This window comes from Cuculus canorus, chromosome 20, assembly GCF_017976375.1.
Source record: "Cuculus canorus isolate bCucCan1 chromosome 20, bCucCan1.pri, whole genome shotgun sequence".
In the NCBI taxonomy this organism is placed as follows: Eukaryota; Metazoa; Chordata; class Aves; order Cuculiformes; family Cuculidae; genus Cuculus; species Cuculus canorus.
Window position 1 is genome coordinate 2,953,182 of NC_071420.1, and position 22,192 is coordinate 2,975,373.

General features: G+C 42.0%; 1 protein-coding gene across 7 annotated transcripts in view; it reads right to left on the reverse strand.

The window, feature by feature from the left end:
• Positions 1–22,192, reverse strand: part of VMP1 (vacuole membrane protein 1) — a 67,982-nt gene that overhangs the window by 29,399 nt on the left and 16,391 nt on the right. For all 7 annotated transcript variants that reach the window (XM_054084938.1, XM_054084939.1, XM_054084942.1 and 4 more), the window contains 2 exons: positions 10,135–10,302; positions 5,345–5,476 (listed from right to left, as the gene is read on the reverse strand). In XM_054084938.1, coding sequence (XP_053940913.1) covers positions 5,345–5,476; positions 10,135–10,302 — 300 coding nt within the window. The remainder of the gene's footprint in view (positions 1–5,344; positions 5,477–10,134; positions 10,303–22,192) is intronic.

Below are 22,192 nucleotides of genomic sequence, written 5' to 3' on the forward strand. Positions count from 1 at the left end.
GTGACATTCCTTCTGAAAAGGTTCATTTCTGTTGCAAAGCGAGAGATTTATTACTGAAAAAATTCTTCTGAGCTACTATCCTGAGTGAAAATATTGCAAAGTAACCCAGATTTCTTCAGTGATTTGATAATTTCTGGTTGAAATACTTACACACTAAACATAAAAATGACAGATGGTAATCAAAGCATTATCACAAAAACAGACATTATCACAAAAAAAAAGCCGTTCAAAGGAGAATGTGAAAAAGCCCTCCCCAGACTACCCTTAGCAAAGGTAATGTAATGCTCAGTGCTGTTTTTTCCTTATCTGTAAGCAGGTGTGCAAACGAACAGAACAATGCAGGCACAGGACTGCCCTATTCTCTTGCCAGTGTCCAAAGAAATCCAGCAAGGAGGTGGCTTACACAGTTGTTACTCATAGCTCCAATTGTCTCCCCACTGCCTACATTAACTCTTTGCTACCTCTTTTCTCATTAGATCCTCCGTAACAACCTCCTTCATTCAAAGCTTTCATTGACTCATTGCAAACCTTATTTCAACTCAGTAATTTTGGAGAACAATTTAAAGCTAAGTCGTTCCTTAGCATATTCACTGCTTGTTCTGTTGAGTGGAAAAAAAGCACCACACTTTACTATTAGTTCACTGCTCTCCATCTCACTCTCCAGCATTCATAGGAAGTTTCTAAAGTAAAACTTCAAAGTTTGAATAGTTTTGAGTTTCCATGTAATTACAGACCAAGACAAAAGAGGTTTGATACCTCCCCAACCTATGTTAACAAACAGAGGTACCGCGCTTGAGGAAAGCATAGTGTGAAGCCTCCTGGTGGCCACCCATCAGGCAGCCCTGGCCAAACACCACCCAGCTCTTGTACGGCACAATTAATAAAGGCAGGAAGCCGATGAGGAAAAGGGGTGACTGGAACAGAGTGAGCAAGAGATGTTATGAACAGAATTGGATGCTGGGTTTAAACAAGTTATTTCTGGGAAAGCAAAAAAAAACACAACAAAAAGAAGTCAAGGTTTTCCAGTTATTGTATGCGACTCTACCGCTTCCATTTTTATGATAACCGCTTTATAAAAACCTGTTTGCGGGCTATTTCAACTTCTTTTTTCTCGTACTGAATACCCTCAAAACCTTTTGATTAAACAAGCCAGCAGCCAGCGCATCCTTCTCGAGCTGGAACTTACCAGATACCAGCTGCTTGCTTAATCGAGAGAGAGAGATCCATTTTTAATTTAGCCATCTTATTCTACGCTGCTAATTAAGTAACATTTTGCTTATTAGTCGAACCTAATCATTCCATTTGAATTAGGTCAGAGTGTCATGTCAGAACACAGTGCCTCTCTCCCAGTAACCACGGCTGGGTGTGGTGGGTACTTCGTTCCAGCGGCTGCAGGGGGAGAACCCCACGCGAAGTTGTGGAAAAAGCAATGCAGCTCCTGGCACCAGAGCCTTCAGAAAGGCTGGAAAGGTGGGTTTAACCTGCGTCTAACGGCCGCTGATTGCAAAAGTTCATCAGTTTTAACTCCTTGCAGCCAAGAAGCCGACCGGCTGAGCAGGAAGTTGTTTGGTGGAACTCCTGACGCAACGCAAACTGAAGCAGTTGCAGCTTAGTTTAAAACAAACCCTCTTGAGTCCACGTTGACAAATTCTTTAACAAGCCCTGTGGTTACAGGGAAGCTGGTTTCAGTCTGAGTCACTCCTGTTCAAACAGTTTACTGGAAATGGAGGGGAGGGGGAATTTTCAGAGAAGTCATGTGATGGCCAGACAAACCACAACCAGTAAAGGTTCAGTGGAGTCAAAAACAGGTCCCAGCAACAACTGACAGTCAGTGTGCAGATGGCACTCAATCATTTACAAGGCAGTCCTGCTGCAGCTCGGCACCGCCACGGATTTAACCCTTTTTCGAGGCTGTATTCTTTCAGAGGCAGGAGGCAGTTTGGAAAGCGAACAAACAGCCATAGCTGATAGTAACGTAGGCAACTAGAAAATATTTTCACGTGGAAATTTGGCTGCAGAAACACTGCACAGAAGCTAAGCTTGATGTGTAAATCATTAATTCTTAAAAATATGCCACTTAATGAATCTAAATACTTAAAGTCATTAGGAATTAGATATACAGCAAAGATACCGGTGCTTTCTCCTCTTAGCAAGGAGTCCCACGGTACAGCAAGGGCCCACGCATTATGTGTTATCACTAAGTACCTGGAGGGAACCTGGCATTAGAAGCTTCATTTTCCCCAGAAACCTCGTCAGCTCTAAGTGTTTCAGCATGACAGAGAGAACACTAAGCAATCAGGAACTGCTAAACTGGCAGAAGAGTCCCTGCACACGTGTATGGAGACATGAAACTGTACCAAACTATGCCTGCACCGTATCATTACCAGTGTGCTGCCCCAGCACTAAGTAGCAGATTCACTTCCCCTAATTGAGAGGTTGGTTTGAACGGCTGCGGTGGAGATACTCCCTGTGGCTGAAAGGGAAGCTCTGATAAAAACCTCCTTTGCTCTGGAATTTGACTGGAAGAGAGTTAACAGCAACTGAGACGCCCTTTCAAATATTGGTGACTTTTAAACATTGCTCTAAGCGTTAACAACTCGGAGCAAGTCGCTCTGTTCCTATAGCAGCTGGGCTCTGCATTGTGCGGAGCTCTGAGAAAAAAAAAGAGCCCTGCCTGGAAACTACGCTCCTTCTCCAGCGCAGAGCTGCTCGGCTTCAACGAGAGCAGCCGCAAGGCAAGAGTCGCTCCGATGCTGCCTTTATGTAACGGGGACAAGCTCACTGGTGTGCACACACAGAGAGGCACAGAAAGAAGAAGTGAGTGTTCCTTTAAAATGAGGGGCTTTTTCTGCAGTATGCTAATGGGAAGTATAAGGCAGGCTTACACATCATCTGCAGGCTATTGAGTTCTCTCAAAACCGAGCTCAAGGAGAAAGGTCACTTAGATCTGAGATTTATGACAGAAAATCCATCAATAGACTCTTTAAAGTAAACAGTATTTTACTCTGTGTAACTTCGAATGGGGCACCTTCACACTGCTTAATCCTTTTAGGTTCCTTTCTTGTTGTTTTTTTCCAAGTGCCAAGCAAGCAAGCAAGCACATTTCCCCTCTCGGATCCTTCAGGCTGGATGTTATATTCACGGTCTATTCTCACCATAGAAGGTCCTCATCTGTTTCTGAAAATTACCATTGTTTTTGAGAAACAGCAGTGACAAGCTCTCTAAAAACACACGCAGGCAAGAACGTCAAGCGTTTGGCTGTGCCTTGTAGGCACACAGCAGCTCGGCAGAAGGAGAGGGGGAAGCTATTCTTCAAAATCTAACACACCCATTTTCATGCCTTTCAAAAAGGCAGGATGAAGCGAGACCTTTATCCTGAAAGAAGGCTCCTGTCATTTGACGTCAAACCTTTGTAGTAGTCTCCATGGCATAAGACACTTGTCAAATCCCCCGTGTTTTCTGAAGCACACGGCTTCAACTCGGCCGAGTGGGAGCTGATGTAGGTAATAAAAACTCTTATTGAGCAATTTAAAAATAGACATCATAACTGCTCATGAATAGCAATTGCAGAACAAATAGCGATAAGCTATGCTGAAGACTGGGATTTACTCAAGGTCATTGGAAAAGGCAGGCTGGTCTCCCACAGACATCTAGCAAAAACACGATTGAAGCCAAAAGCAAAAAGGAAGTCATATTAGCAAATGGAAAAAACTGAACTGTCAGTTTTACGAGCGCAATACAATTTAATCGGATTGTCAAAGCCTCATGTTAAAAGAGTTTTATAGAAACCAAACCACAAGTGGAGTTCAGAAAGATGATTTTTTTTTCCTGGCCATCCATCCACAAAACAACATCTTTCAGTCCAAATTCAATTGCCAAGAAAATAAAATCAAAAGTACTGGTAAATAACACCATCATTTTTCTTAATTAATTACACAACAGCGTTCATTTATTAAGGGCAGTCAATACAGCTGGCCATAGTTTGGCCTGTCGTGACAAAATGCTCTCTAGCAAAAAATTTTCTGCCCAAGAATCTTGCTGTGCGTTCTGGAAACCAACTCCGGCTGCTCCCACAACTGTACACACATATAATTTGCTGAGAGAGTTTCAGTAAACAGAGATAGCGTTTCAGCTCTCGAGTCATGTATTTAACTGGTTTCGTTTGGGTTGTTTTCTTTTTACCACAACCTGATTTTTGATACAGTTAGGAATTACTTTGCAAAGCAAAGACTGACAACAGAGTAAAGACTGAACCAGATTCTTATCCCCCTCGCATCTTCAAAGAAATAAAAGAATTTACTATTTACAATAGCAGAAAATCCCTTCGGAACTTTCTAGTAGAAAGAGAGGCTCTCGGGAAACATAGGGTTTACATAGGGTTTAGAGTTACTAAATTGCACTCAGTATTTCCAGACAAACCACTTTCATGGAAAGTCTTCATCCATTTTTTGAGGAAAGGGAGAAAAAAAGTAAGAGTATTTATTATTATCAAGCAAATACCCTGGCAGAACAATTTAAAGACAGCAGCCCATGGAAAGCAGCATCTGCTGGGTTTTTTAATAGCAGTCTCAGGACTTTTTTCAACTTAGTGGCAGACAGAATGTGATAAAAAGGAAAAACACAGAAGAGAAATTCAGTGGCAAGTAGAAAAACGTTTAGCTTCTTCAAGGACATTATCAATAACTTGTGAAGAAGACGCAAACTCCTGACCTGAATGAAAAATTATCTACAATGATATCTGACTGATGTACAGCATCGGTTGCAAACTATGCTGTAACACCAGCAGTACTTAATCCATCAAGAAAATAAATGACAAAAGCAACAGAAAAGGATTCAGAGCAGTTTGGCTGCATTTTCACATCAGGAAAAATATGTTTCCTCAGGCTGACGAATGGGTCACGGCCTGGCCTCTGAGCGTGTTAGCAGCAAGGCAGGCAAATGTCATCTGAAGGGGATGAGTTGACTGCAAATCATCTCCTGGCCCAGGGAAGCTTTAAATGCAGCTATAACTACCCTGATTATGGAAAAGCTCTTCTTCTGTCACTGGACTGTTAGCCCACTTTCATTCTACCTTCTTAGACATCCAAGAACAGCACAACATAGATGCAGTATTTGCAGCAAATACTTTGGCTGCACTATTGCATGTGCTTCAACAAGCTACATTCTTTTTCCTCCCATTTCCAGATGTATCTCTACCCAGCGGAGGCTCTTTTTCCATCCCTGGGAAGTCCCTGCGAATTCAGACCAACTGATTTTTGGCCCACTCCCATTTAATTGGAACGGTTAATTACTCCATCTAGTTGTTCTGTGTTTTATTAATTCTGTTGTTTTGCACTGTTCTTACTTGTGCAGTCTCTGCATTTTCCAGCATCTCCTCAAATTCCTGGTACTCTTCATCATCAGGTTCAGCACCAGAGAGTCGGGCCGCCCTCGCCATAAAATACGGAGGCAGCTCTCCAATGGCTGTGCCAGCACCCTGGGAAAAGAATAATTCTGATTTATTTTCATGTTTATTCTTAAATAGAAAACATGTGATACACACAGTCCCGTGGATGCTTCAAATTATTAGAACTGATGAGACCAGCTGCTTTGAGAAGTTTGCTTTTACCCATCAAGTCAGATTTCTCCCAATTTCAAAGATAACACTGTTCCTTTGAAACCCCTTTTCCCCCCTTTTTCTTTGTTTAGCAAAACTCAGCTTCTCTCCGCAGACTATCACGCTGCAGTCAGTGGCTCCCAAGCTGTGGTCTGCGAGGTCAAACCGTCATGATCTGTGCCTCTCGGGGGCCCTGCAGAGTGGCCCGTTGCCCAGCTCCAGAGCCGGGGGCCCCGCCAGGATCCCTGACTCAGCACAGCGCTGCCATCTCACCCCAGCGCATGATGCCAGACTCATTTGCTGGCATGTGACAGCCCTTTGCTCCTCCAAAATAATCTGGGAACTCCTCCCCGGTGCCGTCATGTAGTTTACTTTTCGGTCATGAGACTTTGTGCAAGTGTTTATTAGAGAACAGGCTCGAGTTTTACTATAGCTGTGAGCGAGGAAAATAAGGTTAAGCAAAGCTCGAGCTTGAGTTTTCTCTCTCCTTAAGATGGAACAAAAAAAGCCAAGAGAACTCGAGATGAAAGCATGGCTCCTTTCTCACCACAGGAAGATTACATTTGTTTTCTTATGACATCAAATGAATCATTTCAGTCTTGCGGGTAAATGCAACTTTAGCTTAACCAAGGGAAAATAGAAAAGAAAAACGACAGCTAAGATTGAACACATGGATAAACACAGGGTAATGAAACAGGAACTGGGATTAAACACAGTATAGTTTAAATATAGGACAGGTAACAGCACAATAGTTGGGCACCACACTGGAAAAGTGCTAAAACTTAGCTACATGCAGATGGCTTTTCTTTCTTAGGGTCAGAAAAGCATTGTAACAAACGCTTTTCTATTGCTCTGAAGCAATGTGAATGCTTTTCAATTTCCTTTGTTCCCACTCTATGGGCAGCTGCGAGCAAGAGAGAATTCCAGCTGCTGTGGATATCCCAAATCAACAGGTTGTGGTTTTCAATACCATCACTCTCTGCAGTGACCCAAGCAGTTAAATCCTCAGTTCAAGCACATAAAGTGCACAGCCTCATCTGTTTATGCCCTTGTTTTCCGCAGGAGAAAAATTTAAACGAGTGCAACAAGCTGAACTTCATTAATCTGCCGATTTCTGGCAGGAGGGACGATAAGCCTGAAAACAGTAGCAACAGCATTTCAGAAAAATTAACTTGAGGTTATGTTCTCAGGGTGATGCAAGAACAAAAAGTCACATTGCTCCTCCGGGCCCTGCCAATTCGCTTTGGCTTCGTTTCGTTAGCTGAGGAAGAGGTTTGCATGTGCGTACTAGACATGAACTTTCTTTAAATTGGGTAAAGTCACATGCTCATTATTACAAAACATTTCAGAAGCGCAACAAAAAAATCATATGATTTCATGTCTGCTGGAGACAGGTTCCTTAAGTGCATTAAAAATAAAGAAGCAATTAAGAGATCCAAACCAGTAACTCTTTAATTGCTTTTTGCAACATTAGCTGTACATTTGCACCATTTCACTTTGAATGCCAGTTTTACACCTTGGACCAGCAACAAACTGGAAAGGCAAACGCTAATCAAAATTCTTTTACACAAACATATTCAGAAAAGGAAACTGGGAAATTACTCCACTAGAAAGAGTCTTTTAAAGAGATTTTATCCCGGTCAGGACACAGGCCGCCTGTTCTGCTAATCCTTAGCAATTAAACATTTTTATTCTTTCCCCTTATTTCTTGTAAAAAAAACACACAAAAAAGCTGTAACACATTAAAAATGTTGGGCATTATTGAATTCCTTGTCCCTGTGGGATGGAAGGCTGTGAAAACTGGCATACACCTAGCAGATTGTTTCGGAGAGCCCTTCTGCAGGCCAGGACTGGTGGAGCCAACTTTTATAGGGATTGAAAAAAGCATCATTTTCATTTCACCTAATAATTCCTTAGATGCAGTGATATTTCATCCTCGTAACACTCATTATCAACAAAACCACCTATCACTGACAGGCAGGGGACTAGTAATGATTTTAATCTCTGGAAAGAACTTTACCTGGTTTAAGTTGGCTGAAACAGCCTCTGATGTTTTTGTGATCTGATCAAATCCCTCGTGCAGATAAATCCCAGCCTTCAAACCTTGCAGGATACTTAGTCTGGGTAGCTTTATAGACAGAGGTCTGCGAAGTCCCCACTGGGACCGTCCTGCTTTCAACAGTGCACATGAAAATTTATATCGCTACCACCCTCCTGTCTCCCTCCAAACAACCAAGGAGATTGGCCGGGTTTCGCTTTGGAGCCATACAACATAATTTCACTTTATAAGGCTAAAAGAAAGAGGCTCTTGATGCTGTTGTACCTGTTCCTCACAGGGCTCCATCAGGAGCACATCTGTATAATTACATCTGTATCATTAACATCCATTAGGTCCTTTTCTTTTGTGTTTATTCAGTATTTATCTAATAGGTCTAAAATCTGAAGCTGCGTTCCATTAAAAAAAAGATGCTGTGAGTTCAATCATACCCAGATTAGGAATTAATATTAGGAACTTAATATTCTTGATTTCAGTTTAAAAGCAGAAAACCAATTAAATTCAATTTTCTCTTTAGGAAAAAAAAAAGGCATAATTTTGATTTGCAAAAATCAATCATTTCACTTTCTGGAAGTCACCCATACTTTCCTGTTAAGATGGACAGTTGGGTTAAGAGTGACAGAATTGAAAAGAAGTCTCTTCAACAGCTTCCATAAAATGTGAATTGGAATTAGGACAAAAGAAACATACTGGAAGAAGCAGCAGTAACTGCCAACTTGATTTGGCTTACAGGAAATTAGTGAGCGATGTTTATGTACTCATGAAACATTCCAAGAAAGCATAACATTACACTAGACACCACTGGTAGACAGAGGATGCTCCCAGGGGAAAATCTGTTGGAGACAGAGTTCAGTGAAAAGGTAGCTGACAGTGGATTCGAAGGCGAGAAGAAAGAGGGGGGAAACAGTGGGATCCAAACATTCAGGCTCAGCCCTTTTCCCTTCTCCTTTCCTTAGCCTGAACTAAGAAACACAACTCAAATCAGAGACTGAAGGAACCATTTGTTCTCCCTGATGGCTGCTCAGGAGGACACAGCTTCCAACGCCTGTAACTCCATTAACTCATTTCTAAACGACTTAATTCTCATCAGAGTTCAGTTATTTCGTACGCTGAAGATTAAGCAATGGATGTTTACCCTGAGCTACGTTTTTATTTTGCAACCCTAGAAACGTAATTGTAAATGCCATTTTTATGACTCCAGGCTCCATTTAACAAACTTAAGCAGAGGAGAAGGAGAAACAAAATAAAAAGACGTCTTATATTTTTGATCTTATAAGTACTTATGCGTTTAGCTGCTTATCAAGTGTTCAGGCAATTCCCTTCTCTTATTAGAAAAAGTGAAATTTAAGATGTCCTTTACTTCTTGGAAGGGCTTTAAGTCCACTTTCTCTGCTATTATTCTGGTTTAGGTGCTGCTATGCACTGCTTCAGCCCGTGACACGTACAATCGAACCAGAACTTTTGTAGGTGACAGAGCTGCCGATCGTTTTAAAAGCTGTAGTGACCAAAGCTGCCTTAAAACATCTTTTCGCACCATCAGAAGGAATACATGGGCAGACATCAGATACCACATATTTTCATACATTTGAATTGGACAACCAAGAATTTCATAATTAAATCATCAGTCAGAACAGGAAGTCGGTAGTAAAATGAAGTTAATTTGGCACGCAGCTCACAGCAGATGCATCTTTGTAAACTGCCATTCAAAATAATCTAAACGTAATGAAAAAAAACATCTTAGCTGACCAAAAATCCTCCAAAAAACAAACTTCTATAAAAAGCTGCAGAAGGGAAAAAAGGAAAACAGAAAGGAAGTTCCAATGACAGCATTTCCTGAGACCCTGATTGACTCAAAAGCTAACCTGTTTTTCTTGCTTTAAGTGAAAAGTTTGCTGTGATGGAAACAGGTAGAGAAATAAAAATAAAATACATGAAAAAGTGCAGCATAGCACTGTTTAATCCATAGATGCAACCCCAAAAAACATCTCAGCTATGACATTAGGGCCTGAGTCCTTTGTATGAGTAACTGCAACTTCACTCAAGTTCCAGGATCAACATTTTTGAAATTATTTATTCAAATAATTTACTACACGCAGCATCAGACAGACCTGACAGCTGCAAACGCATTTGGGATGCAGACACCCTTTCTGAAACCTACCTTTTACATCAACCGCTTTGAAGCACGTGAGCATTTTCTGCTAGCATCTAGAAAAGCAGTCAACGCTGCAGCTGATAAAAGATAGCCCAATAATATCCCATTACTTCTCTTTAAAGGAGATTAACGTTATCCAGGGGTAGCACAGAGAAGGTTGATCAGGAAAGCAACTATTCATGTTGCAGATATCCGTGTTATTGTTGGTAGTGTAAGCCAGCATTATTTTGCTACTTCAGGAACATGTGTGCATTGCGGACACAGAAATGAAATTAAAGTAAAATTAATTAATAAATTAAAATTACTGAAGTTTTAGAAACCAAGCCTTACCCACATGCAGGCCTCCAGCCTGACTTTTGAGATGATAGCCCATAAGGAGATGGATCCTTCAGTCGTCTCCCCATCAGGGCAGATAATTTGATCTGGGTAAGGTGGCTCAGGAAAATTAACTGAGTTGCACTCATAAGCAGCAAGAGTAACTGATGCTATGTGTGGACCCTGAAAAAACACAAGTAACAGCAAATGCATTTTATGTCAGCTATAATAACAGTTAAAACTAGAACCCTACATAGGTCCCTGATGCAAGGAACCCAGTCTAGAACTTCAGCGTTTCTCACATTAGCCATTAGGAAAATTTTAAGAGTAAAATATTGGGGTTTTTTTTGACCATCCGAAGTGCAACGTTGAGCTAACAATGTTCTCTCCCCCACAGAAACCTACTTGTGATCCACTAAAAAAAAAATTTAAGGAGCCTTTCAGCTCTACCATGCCACTGTACAGAGGCATGAGGTGGCCAAGGAGAAAGAAGAGATCTTATCTTACAAAACAGGACAATTCTCAACATCTTAAAATGTTCTCCTTAAGGTATTTATGGCCTACAGCTTTATTAGAGCAGGTGTGTTCCCTGCTGTGGTTGTGAGAAGGTGGAAGTGTTTAAATTCTATGTTACATTTTTTGTTAACGACTGGGACTTTACATCACCCTACAGTGGATCTTCTTAACTTTGAGATCTTTCTCCAAAACCGAGTTGCTTAATTTGTGCCACTTTCTCTGCTTACTGCTGTTTGCTAAAAATGGTTTGACATCATTAAAAACTGACAACATTATTTAAATGCAATATAATTTAATTACTTCTAGTTCCCATCTACATTAAAATAACTTTTTGGATAAACCTCCAAATAAAAGTAACATAAAAATCTATTTAAGTACGTAGGAGTTAAATGCTTGAAAAATCTGCCTTTACTTTAATACAAAAGATGTGAGAAGTAATTCAAATAGTCCATGGCCAGAATGGTAGATGTTATAGCTAAAAAAGAAATCACATAGGATGTTATAGCTAAAAAGAAATCACATCAGATGTTATAGCTAAAAAAGAAATCACATAGGAAAAGGTCAGGGAAACATTGCCTGAGGAAGAAGGGGGAGAAAAACATATGGAGTTAAACCGAAGTCTTTTCATAAAGTCACAGATTTTAAGAAATTCTAAAGTTTCCTTGAGGTGCAGAACAAGTTACACAAACCTTAACTTTGGCTATTAACGATTTGGTGGGTTTTGACGTCATGTTGGGAAACACACAGCCAACAACTTTCTTCTACATTTTTTTTCCCTTAAATGAGTCATGTTTTATTAGACCAAAGAGGAAAGCCTGATACCCCCCACCCAAATCAAAGCTAAACCCGTTACAGAATAAGGAGGGCAAGTGTGACGGAGCTCAGCACCGCCCTGCCCCTGCCCAAGGCTTCCAAAGCCCACAGTGAAAGGCAGGAGCATTTACTGGAGAACCCTGCAGGCTTCATTTGCACATCTAAAGGGTGAAATTCCACAGCAGGTCTCACACAAGAGGTGGAGCTCCATTGCTTTTTCCAGACTCAATGGGAAGAGGATTTTAGTTGGGTTCGCTCACGTCAACATTTCAGGTCCCACTGAAGAGAACAGAGCACTGGACTTACATAATCGCAGCAACGCTATGATTTTTTTAATGGCAGTGAAATGACAATGCTGAAGAAACAAGGAGTTACATTTTTCTGTAGGGCGGCTGTGACTGCTGTTGTCATATGTAAACAATTCAAAATCAAACCATTCTTCTGGCACACAACTGGTAAAAGTCAAGCTGCTCTGATACCAAGGAAATTCTTTTTATTTTTTATTCCTTGTTATTTTAGAGGAGACTAATCCAAAGTACTTCAGATTATATGAGTGGACAGAAAGAGCCTCCTGAGATGAAAGATGAAGCACAGCCTCTCTCTCACACACACACACAAAAAAAAAAGGTTCATTGAAGTAAATCTGAAAAAGATGAGATCCAAAAGATGATACCCAAGGATAACTTTGATATGGAAGGGAGCACAAAGAACAGAAGAAGGAACCAGTGACTGTTAACGCACGCTGTCTACATTCCTATAGGTCCCAATGGCAAAGGACAACTTCTTGGTACTTGTAGCAAGATCAATCCTGTCCGTGGCAGTTTCACAGCTAAACAAATAACATCTCTCTGTTTTACTCATCAAGGACAGATGCAAAGAGAGAGCTGAAACTTTCCTAAATCCTAAAGCACGTTTATGGCAAATCTGGGAACCTCTTTCTCCACCGTACTCTGAAACTTAAAGAATTCAATCCATGCCTGCTTGTCCCTCCCCAATCTGACTGCTACCTTTGGACAAAAAAAGATCTCGAGCCATCTTCAATAAATAATGGTTTCCACCTGCAGAGATGTGCAATACAATTCTCTTGAACAGTGAGTTTGCATGGAGGAAATCCCCAGACTTGAGCTGTGAGTGACCGTTCCCGGTGTTCCCCTGAGAGAAAGAGTAAGGTTGTCGCCACAGCGTTGAGATACGGGGTGTGAATCAAGAAGCGCGGTTTTCAGTTCCACAAAAGTTCTACCACACTACAGCATAACTCCGGCCAGCTGTGATGGGAGACGGACAGTTTCAGTTTTATAATAGTAAGGGACAAATTGAATCACTATTACAGTGAGGCCCCACCTCCTCGCAAGGTTTTGGTGATAGCACAACCAGCCTTTCTTCCCAAACTGCACACAAAGTGTGTGAAGGTGATGGCACGCTCTCAGGAGAGGAAGCAATGACAAAATGCCGAAGTAAAAGGCTGCCGCAGGAGCTTCTTGCCGTAAGCAGCTTCTCCCAAGAGTTGCTTTCCTTAAAAATGGCTTAATGGTCTCAAAACATTGCCTCCTGTTAAGAAAGCTCTCCCAGTCTCAACAAACATCTGGAAAAGGAAAAATTTTAAAAGAAGTAGCCAATGGAAAAAAAGGCATTTCATAAAGCAGCTGTAAACGGCCAACGGGCACCTGAAGGCTAGGCTAGTTGAACATAATTCTTCCACTGCAATGTAAACAATTCTATAATGGAAAAAAGTTGGAGTTATGGAACCCACAGAAGCCACATTTTAACTGGAATAAGAAATAAAGCATAAACGGTTCATTTAGAGTGATGAAGTGTGGAGCACTGGGACTTGGAGTGAGCCAAAGCAAAGCAGAACAATCCTGTGTCCTCCTCTGGCAGCAGAACCCAGCTGTCCTGCTAGGCAAATGGACAACGTCTCGCAGCTTGGCAGGCTGCAAGCAACATCTCCGACATCTGCTTTTGTTCTAGCTCAGCTCTGAAAGCTTACAGAGAACATTATACTTTCACAAAGCCCTGGTTACCAAGCACCTCAAAACAATGGTTGGCTAAACAGGACCATGGTTGCAACGCGAGTGGGGGGAGGAAGAGCAGGAGGGTCACCGGGTGTTTCATAAGAGAGGTGCCATTTTGCTTTATATTTAGTAACAGTAACAGTTTAACTCTGAATGGAACAGGGAACCAACTTCAAATGAGCTTCATGTGCCACCTTTGGAAAACCTCAGTCAATATATGCTCTGATGTTTTCTTTATACTCCTCCCTGTGCCAGGAGGATTAACTCTCATACTATTTTTTAATCCTCTTCACAAATACCACCTTCTCCAGCCTCTCCTCTTCCTTCTCCACATGGGGCTGCAGTAAATCCCTGATGGTTTGCCTCTCAGTTTATTTCAGCACTTTGGTAAAGCTTCTAAGACCCTCTCTTTGACTCACACTGCAGCTCTGCCCCTGACGAGGGCCTTTGCAAAGCCGTTGTACCAGACAACAAATACTAAACCCACCCGATTTAGCAGACACACTGCTTGCCAAACCAGGAACAGTCACTGAAATTCAAGGCATGTAAGATCCTGAACACCAACTGTCTTTCCCTCACCCTCTTCCAATGATTTTTTGCTTTTCCCTTTTAAATCGCAGGAGGCACGAACAGAGGCTAACAGAGAAGAAATTGAGAAACATTCTGCTGACTCGGGTGAGAAACATTTGCTCGCCACTACTGACGACCAGAAGGAGCCTGTGGTTAGGCTGGAATGTGATTTGTTAGAAATATCCGTACAATTTGCAAATCAAACAAGACAAGATCTGGCCATCAAGATCAACTCAACATAAATCTATTTTTGAGCAATAGTAATTTAGGGGAGTTTGGAAATCCCTAGCTATACAACCCTCACGTCTCATAGAGGGCAACCTTGAATTCTTGAACTCACAGACCTTCAGAGAAGCTTTAGTCCAGTGACTGAAGGCACCCAGGTTAGAATAGACACTGCTAATAAGTTTAAATGCTGTATGGTGACATTTCTAGAAAGTATAATCTTTAATTGGGCTTGGAAATTCATCAGCGCAAGCAAAAAGAGATGGCAGGTGCGTGCAAAAAAACCCAAAGAAGTTAAAATCCTTACAAACATGCCGGTATGTATAATTCTTACAACAGAAAAGTCTTTGCCATCAGGAAAAATGACTGAATATCCAATGAAAAATGAATCATATTTTGAGATTATTAATTATGCTGCACACCTAGATTGTGAACACAATTAAAGCTGTGAAAAAACGCCATATCAAGTGTCGGTTTCTCACACGCCGCTTCGCAGCGGAGCCGTCCTGCTGAAGTGATACCACCGAAACAACCACTACATCTAATTTTAACCTTTTATTTTTAGGGAAGACACAATTTTAGACTGTCTCCAATTTAGAAACATTTCATAAAGAAAAGTGATACGTCTGCCAGCAAGAAAAATATGACACTGAACTCATTGCTGGATTTAATGCACTAGAGATCTGTTTTCCTCCATGGATACATTGCTTTTCATGCTGGGTTCAAGACTCAGCCCATCCACAGGGGGGGAAACATGTCATGTTATATTTGATTAAGATAAATTGGAAAAACAAAAGTTTGCTTCTCATGGGAAACATCCTGCAAGCGTTGCCCCAGGCTGCGACTCATCTCATACTTATCTATGAAGTCATTACACCTCTCAAGAAAGTAACACCAAGTTACCGCATCTTTTTTATCATCAAGAGCAGTGGACAACTACCCACAAAGAAAATTGCTCCATTACTAAGGAGGAAAAGCTTGATCTGGAGTCGGCTACTAAATACGTCAATCTCATCTGTCTGTGTTACAAGATTAAAACGTCTTGTGATTTTATATAATGTCTGGTATGCAGTGCTGGCTGTAAAACGGGGCTCAGAATCAAGGATCCCATACCTAGAGCATCCTCAAGTGACACAAACATCCATCAAGCAGTCAGGGTTTTAGTTTTAGCAGACTGTCAACAGCATTTCAAGTGATGTATTAATTTTACAATCATGTGTCTGTTAGCAAGTTTCTATTCCCACTTCGGTCACCCCTGCCCCACAGCAGAGAGTTGATGGAAATTCCAAACGATGAGCTACAAGCTCTGAATATGACTGAACGAGAACCACTGAGGGCGCAGGCACGTGGCACCACTGCACGCATAGCAGGGCCACGTTCTACTTGGAGGAGTAACACAAAAAGATGTTTCGAAAGGCTGTGCCCACACTACTTTCTATAGGAGCAAAAAGACTCATGTTAGGGAAAGGCACAGTTGGCAGAATCCAAGTTCATAATCTGCTGCTGATGGACAACAAAATTAATCGACCGGCATTCTCTCCTTGCCCCTCCCTAGCCACCCACGCTGAAGAATAAATCACAGCACTTATTCAAACTGGCTGTCGCGGTGATGATTGGCGTGAACATCTCCAATCAGAGATTGTCTCGCACCGTTATCATTATCTCCAGCCTGCTCAGGAAGCAGTGATGTGAAAAGTATAAAGTTCAGAGTGTGCACAGGAGGAAAAAAAAAAAAGAGCTGAGACTCCAAGGGAGCAAATGAGGAGAAAGCATAACGTGACCTCCCAGCAGAGTTACGAGACGCAGAACCAGTCATGAGGAAGTCGAAAGCAGATAAAAACAAGGCGTCAGCATCTAAAAGGTAAAGTCCATCAACCCTCAAAAGGAACAAAAAGGCGTACCACTCATCTTACTAACACCTCAGACTGGTGCAAGTTCAAACCACTCTGGCTGGCCACGATGCTCGGTAATAGCTTAGTTATTAATATGATGTATTTTGTGGACTTCTGAGAAGTTGAAGTAAGGAGCCAACCCTGCCAGGATGGAGGCGCTGTTTGCTGCCACAGTTCCAGCTTAGATAAACTATCCAGACCCCGATGTGCACTGCTTTGAGCAGCGCTGGAGGCCGTATATGGAACTCGCAGTCTGGGCTCTGACTCATGAGGTCCGGCAATTCGTGGTGGGGCAATATGGGAGGTTATTGCTTCCAGCTGTTCCACCAGCCCCTACAGCAGAGATTACCCCCTTGGAGCAGGACAGCGGGACCAGCAGTGTCTGCTCAGTAGTTGCCAGGAATTAAAGCACCCCCAGTTTCAATTTCTCTTAACACACCGGGCTGGGGCCTGGGGCTCAGTCCACGCTCTCTCAGACTGAGCTGCAGCAGATGAAGGGATTGTCCTGCACCAGAGGTGCTGGTTTATTCCCTGCAGGTAGCTACTGGTATCTCACAAACGCAAAAACAGCGAGCGCACTTGAAGAGACTAACACTACAAATGAGCATTTCTCTCCTTGAAAATACCATTTTTCATCTCGGATTTTTTAACTGCAAGCAAACCACCAGAAGATTTAAGAAACACCCAGGTTACACAACTCAATCTGGCAGCAGCGTCCAGTTTAATCCATTGAGCGCTTCCAGTCCATCAGCACATTATTAATATCAGTGCTGCAATTTCAAGCAGAACAGAGCCCATGTGAGCTGTGAGCAGGAGTTCCCATCAAGAGGTGGTTAGCAAAAGTCTTTTTTTTTTTTAAAGTTATATGTTGATCCAAGTATCCAGGATGTTTCAGTTCATTGTAAAAAGCTTAGGGCAGCTGGAGGAAGTAGGTTTAAAGGCATGAAGGAAACAAATGAGAGAGTAAGAGTCACAAACAACCTTCACACAAACAGGATCCATTTCAAATTACTTTAGAATTCACTTCTGCCTTCTGCACCCACCACGTGTTTTTCTTTCAACTGCCTTAACAAATCAATAGCCGTAATCTGAGCACAGATATTCGACAGAACCATTTTTTATTTCATTTGTTTTAGGCTTGCAAGTTGACATGTGAATTGAAGAACAGTACGGACTAAAAAAGAACACCTCACTTCACAAAAATAATTGAGCAGTGGGAAGGGGAGCAATGCTGCTCCCTCACACCTGGTGAGGCAGCTCAGCTTTTGTTTCCCAGTTTCTCCTTTACATACAGAACCCACAGGGTTGCTCACACTCATTTTGAATAATCCCACATGGACAGAGCAAAACTCTTCCTGAAGCTGACAATCACTTTGGAAACAGTCCTGTGTCAAAGTCACAAGTAAATAAACGGAGAAAGAAAACAGAGCAAGCTCTGTAGATTTCCCAATTATTCTATGTCATAAAAGTGGACTGAGCCCCATTTTGTGAGCTTTTATTTTTTTTTCAAAAGCACTATACTAATTTTAACACAAATTCTGCTCACTAGCTCAGCTCCTGGAACCAGATAATGAAAAGGAAATAAGTTTGATTTTAAAAAGTTTTCAGTAGTCCTGGCAGGAAAAGGGTGGGGAGGAGTATTTACTTTGGGGTTTTTTTTAATTATTTACACTGACAACATTTTTTTTTTAAAGTTAATGGGCTCATTATTGCATAAGGTATCTGGATTTGAAATCTGCAGATACTAACCGAAACCAGTTCAGCTAGGGCCAAAAGACGACTCATTTCAGCTGCAAACTACCACACTTTCAAGAGGCCACAATGCGACCCCCTGCCAAAGCCACCGCGCGGAACCAATTCCGAACAAAAGCGAGACACTGAACCCCACAGCCCAGATAAACTCCAACTGGCTCTCTCAACCCTCTGCTGTCGCTAAGGACACTGCCTTTTCAACTCGGCTTCTCTTTAACTGCAGTTCTCTGTTCTTTTTGATGGCTCGAACTCATCGCCAGGCTCCCTTCCACTCTGCCACAGAACACCCCGTAAGAATTAAGTGACAAACCCACATATCACAGTTCTGAAAAAAAACGCGAACTCTTGCGCGACCTCCGCACACCAAACATTCCTATTGTGCCTCGCGTTTCCTGTTTGTGCGCGCCCGCAGCCCGGCCAGCGCTGAAAGCCTCCTTCAGCAGTTGCTCCACTTGGCTCTATCAGCAAGGCAGCAGCAATCCATATTTAAGAAACAACAATACAAACAAATGCAAACAGCCAAGGCTCCTTCTGCACTTTTGACCTGTAAGGAATTTGCTTCCATTCATCCCCCCCCATCGCAGACTATAACAGACCATACACAGGGGGACATTTATCACGCGCTTCTCATGCAAGGCTTTTTGCATTCATTCTACGCTGATTTTGCTTCTCTCGGCCACATCTTTTGCAATCCATTTGCCAGAGCTGAGCAGAAACTAAACCATGGCATTAAGTGAAAATGGCAAGACCAGCATGACCCCAACCCAGCAGTCCTCTGAGCATCCCCCACACTGCCAGCGCCCGCTGCCCACCAGCACCTCATTCCATTCATTTTACGGCAAACAGACCTCTCCAACATGTACAAACACAAGACATTCCTGACAAGCTACCCCCAATCCCCTTCTTTTGGTAATTAGGTGATTCACATAGCTTATTGTTTAATATATCACCAACAGAAGAGAAAACATCTCAGGACTAAGAAAAAAAGGCCGTGTGCTGCTAAAAGCAGTACTTCAAGTCATTAATCATGATAGTTTTATTTCCTACAGAACCACATCATGATTACTATTTTTAAAGTGTTGTTTTTAAAGAATTGTGAAAAATCTTTAATGGACTTTGCAAACGTAAGCCAGCAGACTTGTTTTGAAAGCGTCAGAATAAAAAGGATTCTTGGAAGAGTGGCCTGCTTCCCTATTTCTGTGCTGGAGCCCTGCTCTGTGCCAGCCCTTAGCTCAGTGCCAATTTGCAGCACAAGAATTGTTTCCCAAAAAGTCATGTCAAATTTTTACATTTACTGCTGGCTACAACTCCAGAAGCAGCATTAAACTAGGAACCCCTACAGCAGACAATGTGCAGGCCCTTTACAATACCCAGGGAGCTCCTGAATCATAGAATGGTTTGGGTTGGAAGGGACCTTACAGCCCATCCCATCCCACCCCCTGCCATGGGCAGGGACACCTCCCACTGGATCAGGGGCTCAAACCTCATCCAACCCGGCCTGGAACCCCTCCAGGGATGGAGCAGCCACCGCTGCTCTGGGCAACCTGGGCCAGGGCCTCCCCACCCTCACAGCAAAACATTTCTTCCTAAAATCTCATCTAAGTGTCCCCTCTTTCAGCTTAAAACCATTCCTCTCCTCATATCCCTGCACTCCCTGACAAAAAGCCCCTCCCCAGCTTTCCTGGAGCCCCTTTCAGGACTGGAAGTTGCTTCAAGGTCTCCCTGGAGCCTTCTCTCCTTCAGGCTGAACAACCCCAAGTCTCTAAGCTTGTCCTCATAGGGGAGGCATTCTAAGAAGCCTATTATGAACCTAACAAAATTGACCTCTCCCCTCCTACACCAAGATGTAGCAGCAAGAGTACGCTGGTGACCAATAAAATCTGAATCTGACGTGACCTGCTATTAACCAGGTGCAGGAACAATCCCTAAAATTTAGATTTTAAAGCCCAAATCGAATCGTTTCCAAGTTCTCTCTTTTCAGCTAATCCCAGGATCACTGCTGGCACTTGGATTCACGCTGCTCCTAAAAGTGGCTGGTGAGAGATGTTCTGAAGAATCCAGACAAACGCCAGTTTTCAACACTGGAAAAACAGCTCACCGCACCAGGGAAAGAAAGCATCCAGAGTCATTCATATACTGCATCTATTGCATAACGAGTTCTATGACTTTCCCAGCTAAGAGGGAGCTCTTATGAAGAGTTCGACATGGAAAGGGTTGTGTGCAGTAAGCAGAGGGCTATATTTAAAAGAGATGCACCTGTGTCCCAGCTGAGGCGGTTCAGGCGTGCTGCGGGAACAGGTGCTGACATGCCATCAATTCCTACCGGTTGGCCCTCAATGGCAGAGACAATACTGCAAGCATCAACAAGAGCCCGGCAGCACATGGGTGGGCCCAAGAGCATTGTTCTCCAAGTGTGTAATTGCATTCCCAACAATCTCGCTGTACATACAGCAGTAAAGAAGCAATTAATTACGAGCAATTTTAAAACACTTACTGAGTCTATTCTCTATGGCCAGTGAATCCAGAAGAGGATGTGCTGCTTTGTAACTTTTCATTTCTTTGACTCAATAGAAGAAGAAGGTTTACCACAATAAAGAAGTGTAATTGAAGTATATGGAACATGAAAAGTGGATATACATTGATGTAAAAGTTATTATAATGAGTTCCTCACTTAACTTACTGTATTTCTACTTTTAGAGGCAACTGCTGCACAACTAAAGAAACAAATTAGTTTAAAACTCCCCCTTCTGAAAGCTCCTAATTTATTGTTTCCAGATGGGTTAAATCCAGAATACTATTCTGAAATAATTTAGCCTTAAAAGTGGTACCAGAAGTCTAATGTCAGTACTCCACGTTCCCCTGCACACCAGGTGCGGGCTGAAAGGAGTGCCTTACTGCACTGATAGCATATCGCATCCAGATATTGCTGATATAGCTGTATTGACAAGAACATTAACAGTTCAAGTACTTAAGGTGGCAACAGTGTCAGGGCAATCCGCTCCTGTTTTCACACTCCCACTGCCATCTGGTGGCTGCAGAGCCAGGGACAGGCCACCAAACTATGGACCATTCAGGCTCCAGACAAGCGTTCCGTGACGAGAAAATGCAGTTGTCCTGAACTTACAGTCTGTGCTAATAACTAAATCTTGCACGGGAGAAAAGAGGAAAACGAATCTTTGCTTCTCTTCCTTCCTACACTCGCTGCCTTTATAGAATTCTATTCCCAATGCAATGGAAAAGTCCATATCTGCCTTACAGATTTAAATCAAACAAGTATTTCTCCAGTATTGTTAAATATTAGATGTTAATGGTATAGTTTTATTACATTTTATAACCACCTTCTAATTATTCAATGTGATTTATTTTGTCTGCTATTCCCTCTACTAACAAAGTGATGCGAAACCTTGCCTCTTACATTCCAAACAGCTTTGCTATGTCTGCAATAAATAGCTTCACTAATAACATTAAACTAAATTTCTCTTCCTAAGTGATGCACCTCCCTGCACTCTATGGAAGGCTGCTCACCTCCTAGACATCCACCATAAATTATATTGATAAGTTAACAGAGAAGTTATATTTTGTATCCACTAATGTCAGCTCAGGTCATGACCCAAATATATCCACTAGGTTCACACCCCACAGGAAAACTTAAGTAACATTAAATATTTAAGTGAAATTTAATTTGTTTTCTATTAAAGTAATTGAGAACTATTTAAACATCTGGATTCTTGAATACAGAGTAAAAGAATTCATTTTACCTTCTTTTAGAAAAATGGTGGTGCTCTCTTATGAAGACTTCTTTACGTGACAAAATCATCTTGGAGTGGCCACGGGTATAAAATGACAGCACTCTTGCTATCCTGTCTCAAATCAATGTACAGCAAAGAAACACTACCCACTTTCTAATACAGTTTAGAAATGGTGCATTACGTTTCTTATTTACTAGATTTCTGACATAACGTGTGAAAATGAGGAACAGGAGCTGTATGATAAGCTCTCCAAATTGCTTCAAGAAGACTGTCTAAATACACAAAATCTTTAGTTAAAGAAACCTTAAATAGACTCTCACTGGTTGATAGCTTAAGAAAATACATAAAAAGCAGGCCCAGATTCATATCTATAATTTAAACTGTTTCCTACGTGGTGATGTAAATCAAGATTAATTGATTTCTGGAGCAAATCTGGAATTGTTTTCCTTTCCCTTCCTCTCTGTCCGGCTGAATAGGTGGGGATCGCATCCTGCTGCATTTTCGCTCCCACTGTAGGCTGACAGAAAGCCAGTTTGTCAACTTG